General features: G+C 39.0%; 1 protein-coding gene and 1 pseudogene across 2 annotated transcripts in view; both read left to right on the plus strand.

Annotated features, from left to right (window-relative positions):
- The window catches only part of LOC126473890 (intraflagellar transport protein 122 homolog), a 228,456-nt gene that overhangs the window by 158,630 nt on the left and 51,642 nt on the right, over nucleotides 1–18,184 (plus strand). For both annotated transcript variants that reach the window (XM_050101240.1, XM_050101231.1), the window contains exon 20: nucleotides 6,280–6,388. In XM_050101240.1, coding sequence (XP_049957197.1) covers nucleotides 6,280–6,388 — 109 coding nt within the window. The remainder of the gene's footprint in view (nucleotides 1–6,279; nucleotides 6,389–18,184) is intronic.
- On the plus strand, nucleotides 14,394–14,511 carry LOC126425233 (5S ribosomal RNA; annotated as a pseudogene).

Consider the following 18,184-nt stretch of genomic DNA (forward strand, 5'->3'; position numbering starts at 1 on the left):
TACAACCAGTTTATTGAAGAAAAGCAAATGACCATCAGAGTTCACATTTGTTAGTGAGTGCCTGTAGCCTGTTCTGCACGGAACTTGAAGCATTTAAATGCATGCAATCAAGTTTCCCATTATGTGTTAAAATCGAGATCTGTGAAATAAGTGCTTTTACCAAATTATCTGTTAATATAAAAAGTGAATGTCTTGCACAGTAAATAATTTGTTTAATATTCAATATGAAACAAATTTACTAGTGAGTTGGATATGATGGAATTTTAAAATGGCACATATTATTGTGTAAGATTAAATATCGTGCCATTGGTTTTTTCTGTAATAAGCTATATGAAAAGAATGCAAAATGTATTTCAGATATATTTACCTTATAAAAAATGGAGGATGAAAACGACAAACAGAAAATAAGGACAGAGAAACTGTTCTCTCATAGATAAATGATAGGTGGCTCATAGGTACACTTAACAGTTTAAAATACCATCACATTAGCATTTAAATTTTTGCCCCTCTTAAGCACTGCCTGTCTCTCTCTCTCTCTCTCTCTCTCTCTCTCTCTCTCCCTCCCCCCCCCCTCCCTCTCCCCCCCTCCCTCCCTCCCCCCCTGTATTTGTGTGTGTGTGTGTGTGTTGGTGGGGGGGGGGGGGGTTTCAATTAGAAAAAGAGCAAATGCTCATTAGCTTATAAAGTTTTCTCAGCTGTTTTGTATGTATCACCTAAAGATAAATGGTTGTCTTCTCCCATTGTTTTCTTTGTGGATTGTATGTTATCACAATATTTTTTCATAATTACTTATTAAATAATATTAATTAGGGCTGCTCCTTCCTCAGTTTATGGAATAGCTGCTTTTCATCTTGTATTGGTACCTTAATATTTACTTGATTACATTGCAATTTTGAAAGAAAATAGTTACCTATATTGTAAATGCTTTATCCTGTTTACACACTACATTACTACTTGTCATGCAGCTTTACAGCAAACACTGCTACTTGCAGTGAAGTTAAAAGAACTGTTCAGTCCTTGAATCTAGATATTCAGACGATTTATACACAATTAATTTTATTTTGAAGGCACTGGGATATCTGGTTTGTAGCTTTATGTTAGATAGAAGCTTGTTAAGTACCTTTGCTCAGAGTACATATAGCAGAGTCCCGCTAATCTGAACCCCAGTAATCCGAATGTTTGGTTAATCTGAACATGAAAAATGTTAGTCTATGTATGGAAAACTGTGCTGTAAACTGCTGTACATACACACTATTTTAATTTACACAATACAGTAAACATGTATTAGAAAAATTGCCAAGAAAACAGTAGGTTTAAACAATCCATAACGATGAAAGAAAAGCTGCCAAACTTACTAAAATGCAGCGGACATTTTATTCCTACTTTTTAGATGACAAATACTCAGTCATTGTTTTTTGGCGTAATGAAGACAGTCTGTTATATGAGGCATAGTTGCGCCATCGTCTCATAAACATCAAATCAGCGGGTGTACCAGTGGGCTGTTGCTCCAAATAATGTAGCGCAAGGCCAAGGTCTTCTGCTGTGTCCGAACAAATCGGTAATCCGAACAAGGTCCGGTCCCAGTTAGTTCAGATTAACAGGACTCTCCTGTAATTCCACGGTGAACCATACACAGGCAAACTTAATATAAAAATTATTTTTGTGTTTTGTGTTGTGATTATGTACATTACAGTATATTTGTAACTGATTTGCGATGTCAGCAGCAAAATCCATAATGGAGTAAATACACTACTGGCCATTAAAATTGCTACACCACGAAGATGATGTGCTACAGACACAAAATTTAACCGACAGGAAGAAGATGCTGTGATATGCAAATGATTAGCTTTTCAGAGCATTCACACGAGGTTGGCGCCAGTGGCGACACCTACAACGTGCTGACATGAGGAAAGTTTCAAACCGTTTTCTCATACACAAACAGCGGTTGACCGGTGTTGCCTGGTGAAACGTTGTTGTGATGCCTCATGTAAGGAGGAGAAATGCGTACCATCATGTTTCCGACTGTGATAAAGGTCGGATTATTGCCTATCGCGATTGTGGTTTATCATATTCTGACATTGCTGCTCACTTTGATCGAGATCCAATGACTGTTAGCAGAATATGGAATCAGTGGATTCAGGAGGGTAATACAGAATGCCGTGCGGGATCCCAATGGCCTTGTATCACTAGCAATTGAGAATTCAGGCATCTTATCCGCATGGCTGTAACGGATCATGCAGCCACGTCGTGATCCCTGAGTCAACAGATGGGGACGTTTGCAAGACAACAACCATCTGCACGAACAGTTCAACGACGTTTGCAGCAGCATGGACTATCAGCTGCATCACAGACAGGAGCGCCTGCGATGGTGTACTCAATGACGAACCTGGGTGCACGAATGGCAAAACGTCATTTTTTTGGATGAATCCAGGTTCTGTTTACAGCATCATGATGGTCGCATCCGTGTCTGGCGACATAGCGGTGAATGCACATTGGAAGCGTGTATTCGTCATCGCCATACTGACGTATCAACTGGTGTGATGGTATGGGGTGCCATTGGTTACACGTCTCGGTCACCTCTTGTTCACATTGACAGCACTTTGAACATTTCAGATGTGTTACGACCCGTGGCTCTACCCTTCATTCGATCCCTGCAAAACCCCACATTTCAGCACGAAAATACACGACCGCATGTTGCAGGTCCTGTACGAGCCTTTCTGGATACACAAATGTTTGACTGCTGCCATGGCCAGCACATTCTCCAGATCTTTCACCAATTGAAAACGTCTGGTCAATGATGGCCGAGCAACTGGCTCATCACAATACGCCAGTCACTACTCTTGATGAACTGTGGTATTGTGTTGAAGCTGCATGGGCACAGCTGTACCTTTACACGCCACCCAAGCTCTGCTTGACTCAATGCCCAGGCGTATCAAGGCCGTTATTACAGCCAGAGGTGGTTGTTCTGGGTACTGCATTCTCAGCATCTATGCACCCAAATTGCGTGAAAATGTAATCACATGTCAGTTCTAGTATAATATATTTGTCCAATGAATACCCATTTATCATCTGCATTTCTTCTTTGTGTAGCAATTTTAATGGCCAGTAGTGTATATTGAGAAGTGAGTGTAATTATTCCAAGATACTTAAAAAGGCTTTTGTAAACTTTGCAGTTATCTATTGTACACAACATTTGTACTGTTCTCTCCTTGTGAATGAATACTTTATTTACTTCAGGTGCACTGCCCTACAAGATAACTCCATAAGACAATGGGAGTGAAAATCTACAAAATAAACCTTATCATTTATATTGCTTTCACTATAAGCACTTGTGTTTCACTAACCAGTGAACAAGTGACAAGTTAAGTGTGGCTTCTCCCCACCGAAACTTTTTCGTAGGTCATCACAATGTGAAATACTTGTAGATGCAAAACATGCTAAACTGAGCTTCCTGATTAGTGTTTGTTTGTGTTGATTCCCTTTTAACTTGTTATGCTGTTGAATTCATAGGAATTTTATGTGCAGTATTTAATTTAGTCTGTGAACATTAATACTTACATTTGGTAATAGCAGGTCATTTTTTTCTATTTTAGAAATCGTATAATGCAAGTCCTTTTGAGATAAAAGCTTTAACTTTTTGCCATGAGTCAATTGAATGCATGACATCATGGCATAAAAGCAGAGAGAACAAGAACCTGTCTTTCATGCATGTTATAAATCACTGCACATCATCTCACGTGGGATTGCTAGAGGAAAGTCATTATTTTCGTCATTCTTTGAAGAAAGAATACACTCTTCCTCACTATAGATGATTGGCCATTGGTCACCTGAGAAACACTATATGAAATTACTTTAAGGGGAACAGTATATGAAGTTACTTTAAGGTGGTGCACCACCTGAGTCTCTAAAGTCTTTCTATTTCTGTAGCTGCTGTTAATATATGCTAAGAATCCTTGATTGTATGTATGTACATATGTGATCTAACTCAGTGTCAAATGATACTTAAGATCTGTTAAGTGTATATTATGGTCAGAAGATTTTTAATTTTGCTTGTATTTAATGTGTGATGACAATTATTAATGGCTTAAAACAAGCACTAAATGGAAGAAAATATAACCACTGCATATTGTTTGGCATAAATATGTTCAGCCACCTCAAAACAATAATTTATTGCACTTTCAAAATGTTTTGTTTTTGTTGTTCTTGTTGTTATTTTTATCTGGTTTGAAGTAGCACTCCAGTCTAGTCTGACCTATGATAGACTCTTCATCTTCGCATGACTATTGAAGCTTACATCCATTTGAATCTGAGTTCTGTAGGTAAGTGATTGTCTCCTTCTACAGTCTTTACCCCCTGCACTTCCTTCTCTTACCAGTTTGATTCCATACCTGTTCATTAGTTATCCAATCTATTCATTCAGTCTTTTATATTATTCTATGGTACCACATTTGAAAAGATGCTATTTTCTTGTCTTGAACTGTTAATGATCCATTTTTCTCTTCTATATAAGGCTACTCTCCAGATGAATACTGTCAGAAAAGACTCCTTAAAACTTAAGTTTGTATTCAGTGTTAGCACGTTACTCTTTTTCAGAAATGCTTTTCTTGCTGTTGACAGTCTGCATTTTATATCCTCTCTATTTCACTCATAATCAGTTATTTTCATGCTTAGATAGCAAAACACATATGCTACCCTTAGTGTCTCATTTCCTAATGTAGTTTACTCAACATAACTTGATTTAAGTTGGCCACATTCTGTTACCCTTGTTTTATTTTTATTGATGTCATTTTAAAATCTGTTTTCCAAGACACTATCTATTCTATTCAACTGCCTTTCCAATTCCCTTGCCATCTCTAAAAGAACTACAATGTTATCAACAAACTACAACAAGTTAATTTCATCTCCCTGCACTTTAATTGCTTTCCAGGTTTGTCCTGGGTATCTTTCACAGTTTGCTCAGGGCACAGACTGAATATAACCTACAATCCTGTCTCAAACTCTCTTTACTAATGCTTATGTTTCATGTCTGGTTTCTCTGCAAGTGGTAAATAATCTTTCACTTCCTGTACTTTGTCCCTGCTACCTTCATAATTTCAAAGAGTGTAATCCAGTTAACATTTTCAGAAGCTTTCTCTATAATCTATAAATGCTGTAAACACAGACGCACCTTTCTTCAGCTTATCTTGTAATACAAGTCGAAGGATCAGTATTGAATCCCAAGTTCCTGCATTTCTTGGAACATGGGCTGATTTTCCTTGCTTTTGGCTTTACCTGTTTTTCTAGTTTTCTTTAAATATTTTGTGTCTGTATTGTGCAACTATGACTTATTAAACTGTTTCAGCAATATTCACACCCATTAGCACCTTCCATTTTTGTAATTGTAATTATCTCATTATTCATGAAGTCTGAGGTTGTTTCACCTATATATCGTACACGTTAAGTGGAATAATTTTGTTAAGGCTGGCTCTCCCAAAGATCTCAATAATTCTGAGGAAGTTTCACCTACCCCAGAAGTCCTTTATCGACTTAGTAGGCTCTTTCATATTCTTCTTGCAGTATCCTGTCTCCCATCTCTGTTTGTTTTCCTTACATAGTCATTGTATATGTTCTTTCCATCTTTCAGCCTTCCTTCTTTGTTTTATGCTGGATTGCCATCTGTGCTCTTAATATTGATACAGGGGCTTCTCTCTCTCTCTCTCTCTCTCTCTCTCTCTCTCTCTCTCTCTCTCTCTCTCTTTTCAAATATCTGTTTAATTTTCTTATAGGTGGCACCTATCTTTTCCATAGTCATTCATACATCTACAGCTTCACATTTCATCACTGACCATATGTGCTTTGCCTTTTTACACTCCCTGTCAATCTAATTTTTTAGACTTGTGTATTCTCTTTTGCCCACCTGTTCCCTTTGCCCACCTGTTCATATTGTCTTCCTCTGTCATTTGAATTCATTATCTCAACAACAGGTTGCTACTCAACCACATAGAAGGAGTGTTGAGTCACACATGTACAATGAAAAAGGCTGCTAAAGTATTTAAGCTTTTGGACAAAGTCCTCCTACTGAAATAGAAACTGCACAACACATGTCTCTGGACATTGGAGTGTTGTTATTCCATCCTAGACTTTCCATTGTTGAAATTCATTGTCTTTTTTTCCCAGATACAGACCACATTACTTAGCGATTTGCTCTAAGTCAGATACAATGGTAGTGCACTCTTCTAACATAGTAAAAGCATACTTATTTTTGTTGTTAATATAATAGTTTCCTTAACAATAGAACAGTGCTATATTGTACACACTTGAAAAGCAAGCTCAGCAGCTCGAGGCATACAAGTTAGCACGGCAAGTACTGGAAAAAATCCAACAGCTTCGAATACCACATAGATTCCAGGTAATAGCTTGTAGCTAGCACTGAAAAATTACTATCATATTCCTTTAGAAGAATTGGAAATAATTAATTTTTATTTTGCATTTCAAAGTTCTGTATCTGTTGACACATGGGAGCCTGAAGAAGCCTTTAGCAGCTCAGGGGACATCCATAGTACATTTACAATTCATCAAAACTGTCAGATATTACTATAATCATTTTGGCTCTTGTTGTTCTTCTTCTTCAGGTTTTATCCCAACTGTCATAGGTCCTTCTGATATTTCCCAGTTAGGAAGTTTATTAGCTTACATAATATGTGAAATAATTGCAGATCGGCATTGCACTTAGTAATGATGTACCTCCTAATTTCAGAATTAATAATTTTACTACACAATAGAAGTTGAATCTTTATATTCCATTGGCATTACGTTCAAATTGTGTTTCCATAATTTTATTAAAAGAATACTTTGGTTGACAGAACAAAAAAAATTACAAGGCTGACCAGTAATTCTCTTCAGGAGAAAGAACTACCAATACATACTTCTAAATGTCGGGGGAAAAGCATCTAGCTTTCAGAACTACTAATTCTGTCCGAAGGGAAGAAAGAGTGCTAGATTGCGGGAGATTGGGAAGGAGGTGCAGGTGATCTGTTGTGTCACACAACTTTAATCACATCTTATCTCACTGTTTATGCAGAAGTAATAAGATCTTGTTTTGTCCCCCGAGAACTCCTTGAAGTGTAATGCAAGTTTGACTTTGAATTGCCTGTGTAAATGTAAATATAATTTGATTTAAAATTTACAATGTTAAAATCATGTGTTTTGTTCAACAGGAGACATATCAAATTAAAAAAGAATCATAAGTGCCTTGTTGTAGAAAAATTTAATAGATGAAAAACTACAAAAGAATGAAGTGATTAGCATCAGTTTATAGTTTTTAAGCTGTTATACAGCAGCAAATTAAAAATACAACAGAATGAAATGACGTCATTTTGTTTTTAACACTGAAAAGTTTTAAAAACATGTTGTGAGATTATTGCAGTACAACTACTGCAATATCATAGTTAAATGCACAGATAAATGTTGGTGTTGTACTTTTTCTTTTTTTTCTCTCCATAAGCTCCACTGTGGGATAGTAGCACTTATCAACTAAAAGGTTGTACAACCATTGTGTCAGTGCTGAGTTCCAACTTAAATATATTTTCACGTCTTAACGGCAATCACAAGTCCAAATCCAAATATAGTGTCATTAGTGAAGTACAATACATGTTTATTGTGGACACCAACATATGGGTAAAACAGTACTGCCCCCCCCCCCCGGCCCCGATGGAGAGTGCTGCTGTTTATACAAACATAGATATTCCAAAATAGGCAAACTGTGAAATTTCAAGAACCTTCCACAACTGATAAATACTAAAACAAATCACCATCCTGGCTCTAGATCTTGTCAGTGGTCTTTCATACAACAGCACTAGAGTATCCTTTCAGTCATACTGTCACATCTCTTCACTATGATGAGCATTGAAGCTAGCCCCTCCTGTCAAAACTTTGTGTTCGTGAAGTGGGCCTTCAGTTTCCTTGATCAATAGCTCTGGACTATACTGGTTTTCATATGGAAGAATGGACAACATCCCTGCTCTTTTGTCTTCTTGATGAAGGGTCATAATCCTCAGTGTCGTATATGACAGCTGGCAAGAGACAAAGGATACAATACAACCCAAAGTGGCACTTAAGTAACATTTCTCATTTTCTGACTTTCAACAAAGATGTAAAAATCCGTACCAAGTGTTCCAGGCTGTATCTCACTGGCTAGTGCTTGGCATTACAACACTTTCTGTCATTTTCCTGGGCATCCAGAGAACGTATGCAAGCCAGCTGTTTTGCTTCTTTAGCCCCGTCAGTGAGGTGTTTCATTGTCATCTTGAATATTATCTGGTTGTAAGAGAAACAGTGTATCGATTACTTCAGCCTCACAATTGTGGAACAGAAAGAACAGTGTGAATCCTGTAGTGTCTTGCTTTGCTGTGTCAAATGTGACTGTTATGGTGGACAGCATTTGTAAACTTAGAGAAAGCTTTTGACAGTGTTGACTGGAATACTCTCTTTCAAATTATGAAGGTGGCAGGGGTCAAATACAGGGAGCGAAAGGCTATTTACAATTTGTACAGAAACCAGATTGCAGTTATAAGAGTCAAGGGGCATGAAAGGGAAGCAGAGGTTGGGAAGGGAGTGAGACAGGGTTGTAGCCTCTCCCCGATGTTATTCAATCTGTATACTGAGCAAGCAGTGAAGGAAATAAAAGAAAAATTTGGAGTAGGTATTCAAATCCAGGAAGAAGAAATAAAAACTTTGAGGTTCGCCGATGACATTGTAATTCTGTCAGAGACAGCAAAGGACTTGGAAGAGCAGTTGAACGGAATGGACAGTGTCTTGAAAGGAGGATATAAGATGAACATCAACAAAAGCAAAAAGAGTATAATGGAATGTAGTCGAATTAAGTCGGGTGATGCTGAGGGAATTAGATTAGGAAATGAGACACTTAAAGTAGTAAAGGAGTTTTGCTATTTGGGGAGCAAAATAACTGATGATGGTCAAAGTAGAGAGGATATAAAATGTAGACTGGCAATGGCAAGGAAAGCTTTTCTGAAGAAGAGAAATTTGTTAACATCAAGTATTGATTTAAGTGTCAGGAAGTTGTTTCTGAAAGTATTTGTATGGAGTGTAGCCCTGTATGGAAGTGAATCATGGACGGTAAATAGTTTGGACAAGAAGAGAATAGAAGCTTTTGAAATGTGGTGCTACAGAAGAATGTTGAAGATTAGGTGGGTAGATCATGTAACTAATGAGGGGGTATTGAATAGGATTGGGGAGAAGAGAAGTTTGTGGCACAACTTGAATAGAAGAAGGGATCGGTTGGTAGGACATCTTCTGGGGCATCAAGGGGTCACAAATTTAGCATTGGAGGGCAGCGTGGAGGGTAAAAATTGTAGAGGGAGACCAAGAGGTGAATACACTAAGCAGATTCAGAAGGATGTAGGTTGCAGTTGGTACTGGGAGATGAAGGAGCTTGCACAGGATAGAGTAGCATGGAGAGCTGCATCAAACCAGTCTCAGGACTGAAGACCACAACAACAACAACAATGGTGGACAGTATTGTATACCAGTCCCGGTCTTTCCATTTGATGTCAGTGTATTTCAAGAGCATATCTGGCAACATCTTAATAAAGCGTTCTGTGAGGCCATTTTTCTGTGGGTGGTAGGCAGTTGTCACCTTGTGGATCTCGTCGCAACATGAAATAACCTCTGATACTAGTCTCAACTGGGAAACTTTTTCACAATCCAAGATGCTCCACGCCTCAGAATGATGATTTTACAAGAAACCTTGTAAAATCTGGAGCTTTGGTAGCAGGCACGCCTTTGATGACTGTGGAGTGACTATTATCCACCAGTCTCATTTGTTGATTTCTGGAACCTTCCAAAGAGGTCAACTCCGATCTGGTGGAATGGTGCTGCTGCAGATGGAATTAATATCATATGCCCCAAGGTAATTCGGGCATGTCCTTCTGTTGCTGGCAGTCTTGGCAGTGTCTAATGGATCAATAGAGACATGATTAGTGATATTTGTTTGTGATTCTGTCTAGAATTTTCATGAATCCCTGGTGACCAGATGTAGCATCATGGAAATACTGTAGGATAGCTGGCCGTAGATGATCTGGAATGATGAGCAAACATTTCCATTCCATTGGATCATAACCCCTCTTATACAGTGTTCCACTTATTGAATGGAATACTCCTTTCATCAGTTCCTCTTTCCTCATGGACTTTATTGTTTTCAGCACTGCTTGATCAGCAGCAGTGTCATTTAATGCAGTGACAACTGAGATTTCATCCACATTGCTGTGTTTTACCAAAGAATTCCTTGAAAGGCAGTTGGCATCTTTGTGTTTACATCTGCTTTTGTATACCAGTATGATGTTGCACTCTGTGCCTGTCTCGTTCATTAATTCTATGGATCCTTCAGACTAGGTAGCCAGCATAGAGATTGGTAGTCCATCACAGGTGTGAATGATTTGCCTAATAAATATAGTTGGAACTTGTTGATGGCCCAGACAACTGAAAGGCAGTCTTTCTAAGTTGTAGAGTAGTTCATATTAGACTTGAAGAGTACTCTGGAAGCATAAGTTATCACCTTTTCAGCACCTTCCTAAATTTTTGCACTACAATAGCACATATCCAATAAGTGCTAGTGTTTCCAGAATGAGATTTTCACTCTGCAGCGGAGTGTGCGCCGATATGAAACTTCCTGGCAGATTAGAGCAGTTGCCCGCGAAAGGCAAAGGTCCCGAGTTCGAGTCTCGGTCCGGCACACAGTTTTATTCTGCCAGGAAGTTTCAGTGCTAGTGTTGATGTGAAGTTCTGTGTTGGCATTCTCATCATACAAAGCTAGAGCTCCTTAAGGACAAGGGAATCTCTTTCTTGCACCTCATTCTATGAAAACTTGGCATTTTCCCACAGTAGTTCTTGCAAGCAACATGTCTTGGTACACAAGTCCTGTATGAATCATCAGTAATACAAGCACATTTCAGAAAAGTTCTCACCGTGTACCAAGGAGTTGGAAAATTTGTGACTGTTCTTATTTTCTCTGATTCTGGATGGACTCCATCGCCATTAATTAAATGCCCCAAGGTTTTTATTTCTTGGCTAATGAAAAGATACATTTTTGTATTCAGGTGGAGTCCTGCAGTCGGAACACATTTCAACACAATTGTCAGGCTTAGACATTCTTCAGTTGTTTTCAAAAAATAACAATGCCATAGATACATCACCCATTTAAGGTTTTGGAGCACATTGTACACCATATGCAAGAAGGTGGCTGGAGTGCTGCATGGTCAAACAGCATAATCTTGAACTCATAGAGGTTGTTGGGTGTTAAAAAGACAGCCCTTTCCTGGTCAGCCTCACCAGCTTTGATTTGCCAGAAGCCTATCTGCATGTCCACCATTGAGGAATACCTTGCTTCCTCGAAGCAGTCTTGGGTGCCTTCAATGTCCGCAATGGGTAGACAGATTTTTTCATAAGTGTGTTCAGTCATCAGTAGCCAATGCAGAAACATCATGTGCCATCTCTCTTCACAAGGGCCACAGGAGAGGACCAAGAACACTCTGAAGGTTCAGTTATGTCGCCTTGCAGCTCTTCTCCACTTCCTCCCAAATTACATGTTCAGCCTGCGACTCCCTGCATGAATGTTGTCTAACTGATGGATAATCCCAAGTTTGGTATGGTCAGTGTGTACACCCCCCAGGACAACCAGGAAATCTAGAAAAAAACCAGGAATTTTTTATGATTTCAGGGATTTTCCATTGTCTTACTTTTGAGTTAAATTTTTATAATTTGGTAACAACTGATACTCTAACAAAAACTTTTACTTTAGCCCGCTACCATAGAATAATACTGTAGCAATAAAACATAAACAAGAAAGAAACACCAATGTAAAACTTACAACAAACACAGTGCGCTCAAAAGTGTGTGCCGACAGCAAAGTGTGTCAAAGGCTTCAGAACGAAGACTATGCAGTACTTCATAACAACTGTTTTTGATAAGTGTAACATCACAAAAATTTACATTTCTAACAGGTTGCTGGAAAATATTCCAAATGATGGTTTGAGAAGCTTTACTTTCAAAGTAAATTTCCTTTTACACAAGATGAATTACATGACATGTGAGAATGTGTGATGAATTTATTAAATCACAGACTGATTGACTCTCATTCAAAACTTAACACTTTGAGGACCAGCCACTTAGAGAATTTCGGGGCCAGAAGGCAAGAAATTGATGTCATCATTTAAAAGTTTACTGGCATGTTTGTGTTTGATATATCTTAAGGGGTAACACCCACAAAGAAAAAAGACAATATTATATGTCAAAGCTTAGCTTTTCTTGTAGCTATACTACATGTATATTAATTTAAACCATAAGCTTTTCCTGTTTGTGTATCCACTCTACTTAACAGTGATTTAGCTATTGGCTGACTACATAACTGTCCTATGTTCTGAATATCTGCTTTTATTTGCTGGTGAGGTAACATGACGTGAGCTATGACTGGCTGACAAAACTACATTGCAATCTAGACTTAAGTGCTTCAGAAATTGACGTGCTGTGTTTGGTGGAATTCATATTTATACTTCCATAATTACGAAAATATGCAGCATACACATTGCTGCTACTTTTTGCTGGGTTTCATTTCCTAAAGTGCTGGGAAGTGGTATACATAAAAGCCTTACCACTCAAGAAATTGATAAGTTTTGCAGATCTGATGGATATTTTCACCCAGCCAAGTGTGAATTATTACCCAGGAAGTGTATTTTTATCCAGGAAAAGTCTGGAATTTTTTTTCTTTGTCTGCGTATACACACTGTATGGTGTTTTATGATTACCACGGGCTGCTCGGAGTGTCCTGAAAATGTCTTGAAATTAAACCAAAAAGGCAGATACTCACAGACATTGTTCCTCAGTCAGCTCAGATTATATTGGTAGTTCGATAACATTTTCCTTCACTGTGTTGTCTGTAATAGTAACTGAGCATAATTTTTCATCAGTGGCTCTGAGCTACCCTTACTAGACTGGTGTGGCTGTTCCTATGCACATACATTTTGGAATGAGTTGTGGCTGCTCGTGATGGTGATTCAAAGTTCTACTTGACCACTTCCAGTGCTTATGGTTGTCGCTTGTATGTAGATTTACTTTGTAAGCTTGAAATGCTTTTTGCAATTGACAAAAGCTTCACAGTTTAACTTAGCATCTAGACTGATGACTGGAACTCATCTTGATGATGGCGGGATAACAATGTCTTCAACAACAATAAACTGCTCAGAGAAATCATTGTTATGCATGCTTGTTTGAATATGTTTGTCTCTCTGGAGCTCTGATCTCCCACTGACTATGACTACTTACAAAGCTTGCAAGAAGTCCCCACTGACCTTAGGACTATATTCTGTTAAAATGACGTATTCAAATCACTATCTTCTGTCATTGATGGTTATTCTTGCACCACTTGTTCCCAGAGAAAGAAGGCCCTGTGTTAACTGGTGTCTCAACCAGTTGTCCGTCAGTGACAGTGTCAGTGAGATTTCTTGACATCTTAGTAACTGTTGTCCATGAAGGAGTTACATCTGTTGGGGGTATCATCCCCATAGATTCTTCTTGCTCAGTTTCCCTGAGTTCAGCAGCCAGGCGAGTGATTGGTGCTTCTGTACAGTGACGTAGAACAGCTATGACATGTTGGAAAGTGACCCTGTCCAGGATACAGCAATGGGTTGCATCCTTCAGGTCGACTATAATCATCTGCAGTTGACTGGCGTGAATAAGACTGTTGTGATGGTTGACATCTTCCAGCGTAATAGTCTTCGAACACTCATTTTCTTTCTCTGCAGTAGTGTCTGTGTCCAGGATGTCCACAGTGTTCTCTGTTCTCCAAATGACTGTTGTTCTGTGGGATATTATACTTTGCAATTGAGTTGGTTGTACCTACATTAGTTAGATGCTGGATTGTCATTTGATGGCTTGGCATGAGTTCAAGTCTGTCAAGTCCATTTTTCCTGGCACATTTGACTTATGTCTGAGATTGATGATGCTAAAGATTGATACATCATTTCCTAACATTCTGTATTACCACCTGACATATGGGGTCAACATTCATGGCTGCTATAACTTAAGTACACGGTCTGACATTTCAAGCTGCCATAAACTGCTGTATCTCTTCTCTTACTTACCTGTTTTATGAGAGAGGCAGGTCATGATAGGCTTACACAACTGCCATAGGGACCACATTTAGGAGTTAGTTACATTTCTTTCACCCAAATCTTTTTGTGTTGCATTTCCTCAATGCTCTGGCACCACTTGATGAATTCCTCAGTTGTTTTGAAATCCTTTACCAGAAGAGGTTGATACACATTCTTCTATTACTCCTTTCATCAAGTGTGTGTGTTTGTCTGCTTCCATAATATTCATGTTCATATTCATAATGTGGCATGGGCAACAGCCTTGCCGCAGTGGATACACCAGCTCCCATCAGATCACCAAAGTTAAGCGCTGTTGGGTATGACCAGCACTTGGATGGGTGACCATCCGGGTTGCCATGCACTGTTGCCATTTTTTGGGGTGCACTTTGCTTCGTGATGCCAATTGAGGAGCTACTTGACTGAATAGTAGCAGCTCCAGTCAAAGAAAACCATCATAACGACCGGGAGAGCGGTGTGCTGACCACATGCCCCTCCTATCCGTATCCTTAGCCAAGGATGACACAGCGGTTGGATGGTCCCAATGGGCCAGTTGTGGCCTGAAGACGGAGTGCTTTTAATGTGGCATAGGGCCAAAACTTCTGTATGTAAAACTGTATACGAGGATTGGCTGAAAAGTAATGCCTCCACTTTTTATGCACTCCTGTGCAAACGGTCGGTAAATGTGATTTAAGCAACATGCGGTCATTGAATTCTTGACAGGCGAAGGTGTCGCCCCAAAGGATATTCATCAGAGAATGAAAGTAGTTTATGGTGATTGTGTTGATGTGAGTACTGTGCATCTTCATTCTTGTAACACGTGAGGAGTTCCTGGCAAATTTCAAGTCTGTGTGCTTTCATTTCAGGAGTCAGCATCCGGGGTACCCATTGTGCACAGATCTTCTAATAGCCAAGCAAAGCAATAATGTGACCCACACATTCTTGTGAAAAGCCGATTGTGCTTGGAATTTCTTTCTGAGTGATACGACGATCGTCCTGAATCAATCTGTCAACATTTTGCTTGTGAAACTCAGTGGTTGCTGTCCAACCCTTTGTTTGTCATGCAGGTCAGATGATCCCGCCTCAACATCTTTAAACTTATTCACCCAACAATGCACAATACTCACATGAACACAATCACCATAAACTACTTTCACTGTCTGATGAATCTCCTTTGAGGTGACATCTTCTCCTGTCAAGAATTCAATGACTGCACATTGCTTTAATCGCATTGATTGACCATCTGTGCACTCAACACTGTAACAACACAACCATTCAATGCTAAGGCTTCCCGCCAACTGGAGCTGTAGAGAAGAGGCTATGGAACAAGCCAGTATGAGGGGCGTTTGAAAAGTCTGTGCAAAAATAAAAACTGCTTAAGTGTTTGGGGTAAACCTTTTTTTATTTTTTGACATAGTCTCCTTTTAGAGTTATACAATTCGTCAACCCTGTTCTAATTTTTTGATCCCTTCTGAATAATAGGATTTGTCCATGTCTGCAAAATAGCTATTAGTTGCTGCAATCACCTCCTCGTTTGAATAAAATCCTTGTCCCGCCAGCCATTTCTTCAAATTGGAGAACAAATAATAGTCCAAGGGAGCCAAGTCTGGAGAATAGGGGGGATGTGAAATTTGTTGGAATCCTATTTCCATTAATTTTGCGACCACAACTGGTGAGGTGTGTGCTGGTGCATTGTCGTGATGGAAAAGGACTTTTTTGTGGTCCAATTGCCAGCGTTTTTCTTGCAGATTGGTTTTCAAATGGTCCAATAACTCTGAATAGTATGCACTTGTAATAGTTTTATCCTTTTCGAGATAGTCAATGAGGATTATCCCTTGTAAATCCCTAAAGACAGTTGCCATAACCTTTCTGGCCGAAGAACTTGTCTTCGCCTTTTTTGGTGCAGATTCTCCCATGGTAACCCATTGCTTAGATTGTTGTTTGGTCTCAGGAGTATAGTAATGTATCCATGTTTCATCCACAGTGATGAAACGACACTTAAAGTCCTGCGGATTCTTACTGAACACCTGCAAACCATCCTTTCAACACTTCATACGATTCTGTTTTTGGTCAAGCGTGAGCAATCGCTGAACCCATCTTGCTGATAGCTTTCTCATGTCCAAATGTTTATGCAAAATATTATGTTCCTGTTCATTCAAAATGCTCACAGCACTAGCAATCTCATGCACCTTAACTCTTCTGTCATCCATCGCCATATCATGGATTTTATCAATGATTTCTGGAGTCTTAACCTCCACAGGGCGTCCAAAACGTTCAGCATCACTTGTGCCCATATGGCCTCTCTGAAAATTTTGAAACCACTTATAAACTGTTCTAATGGAAGGTGCAGAGTCACCGTAATGCTTACCAAGCTTCTCTTTAGTCTCTTGAGGTGTTTTTCCTTTCATAAAGTAATGTTTAATCACCACACAAAATTCTTCTTCGTCCTTTTTTTGACTATCACTCGATTACCTTGATTCACACAAATGCCAAACACAAAGAAATAGACCAATATGGCTGAAATTTGGTGTGCGTTCTTTCGAAAGATGCTAGTAACTAAATATGACCTCAATACGCGCCGGTGGTGCCATCTCTCGGACTTTGCATGGACTTTTCAAACGCCCCTCATATCTGTTGCATATGAATGCTGCCAACTGTTGAAGAGTTACGAAGGTGGAGGCATTACTTTTCAGTCAACCCTCATAGTTGCCTCATAACATTGGGTTGTGTTCTTCAGTTTTTCTTCTGCTAAGTGGAATCTCTACTGACTGTCAACAAATGTTTTCTTCAGTTTGTCTGGAATTTGTCTCGGCTATCAAGCTTCTCTCCATTGTTCTTGAATCACAGCATGGTTGTGCCATGCAAGTAAAAGTACACATTTGCCAAACATCATGTTTTCCCGCCTGTTGTATTTGGCAACTTGGTCAAATCCTTTCAGCCTTCTCATCGGGTACTGATGAGTCTCTCTGGAAAAAGCTGGTGGATGTCTGATGTGCAACTGACTTGCTGCTTGTTTGGAATCTGTTGGTCTCCTGAATATATGGACTTTGGGAACAATGGACACTTGTATTCTGGTTCCTGTCCTTGTAGCTGACTTATTTTACATTGCCTAATTGGAGTCACAGTTGATGTAAATGTTTGAATACCAATCATCTCCACCAAAAAATGTCATTTTGTAAACAAAGCAAATCCAAATCTAAAAGTGGGTTGTCAGTGAAGCACAACCCTTAGCACTGAAAGCACATCTATTACGAACACCAGTGTACAGCTGGAACAGAACAGAACTGTCTTCTTGGATAGAGTGTGCTGCTGTTTATTCAGACATCATATATTCCAGAATACAAAAACATTACAAACATAAAAAAGTTTGAAAACCTTTCAGAAATGATACATAATAAATAACAAATACTTGCTGGTGACTGGATTTGAACCAACAACATGGAATATGCCAGCCGGCAATGCTAACAGTACTCTGTGCTGGACTATTTGCATGGCAATATTCCTGCCTCTTAGTTGAATCTTAATGTTTAGTCTTGTATGTAGTGGTGTGTCTGGGCATAAAGTTTTGATCTGTGTGAGTAGGAAATTTGAAAATTTCTTCACTGCAGTCACTGTAATTGTGCTTGAAGTAATAATTTTCAAATGTATGTGGGTTACTGTGGAGCAACATCAAAATTTCATAAATGTATAGAGAAGGAACTGTTAGTATTTTTAAACAGTAGATGAAAGGAATCTCTCTGTTGGGCATACACATATCTGATGACTTTCTTCTAAGGAAAAAACTGAAATTTGTCATATCAAATGACAGTGTTAGACAGACATCGATATTCAGCAGAAATACATCTAGTCTGAGACATGTTGCATACTAGTGACAGGCTGGTAGTGGCTGTTCTTGAGTATAATGCTCTTGGTTTAATTTCCCCAGAAGATTATGCCATACCTAATAATTGTTTTAAAGTACCTTTGATACACTACTTTGTGCTTATGTGAGTGACACCAGGTAAAACACACACTGCCAGAGCTAGGCTATCCAATTTATTTGCTAA

This window comes from Schistocerca serialis, chromosome 1, assembly GCF_023864345.2.
Source record: "Schistocerca serialis cubense isolate TAMUIC-IGC-003099 chromosome 1, iqSchSeri2.2, whole genome shotgun sequence".
Taxonomy (NCBI): domain Eukaryota; kingdom Metazoa; phylum Arthropoda; class Insecta; order Orthoptera; family Acrididae; genus Schistocerca; species Schistocerca serialis.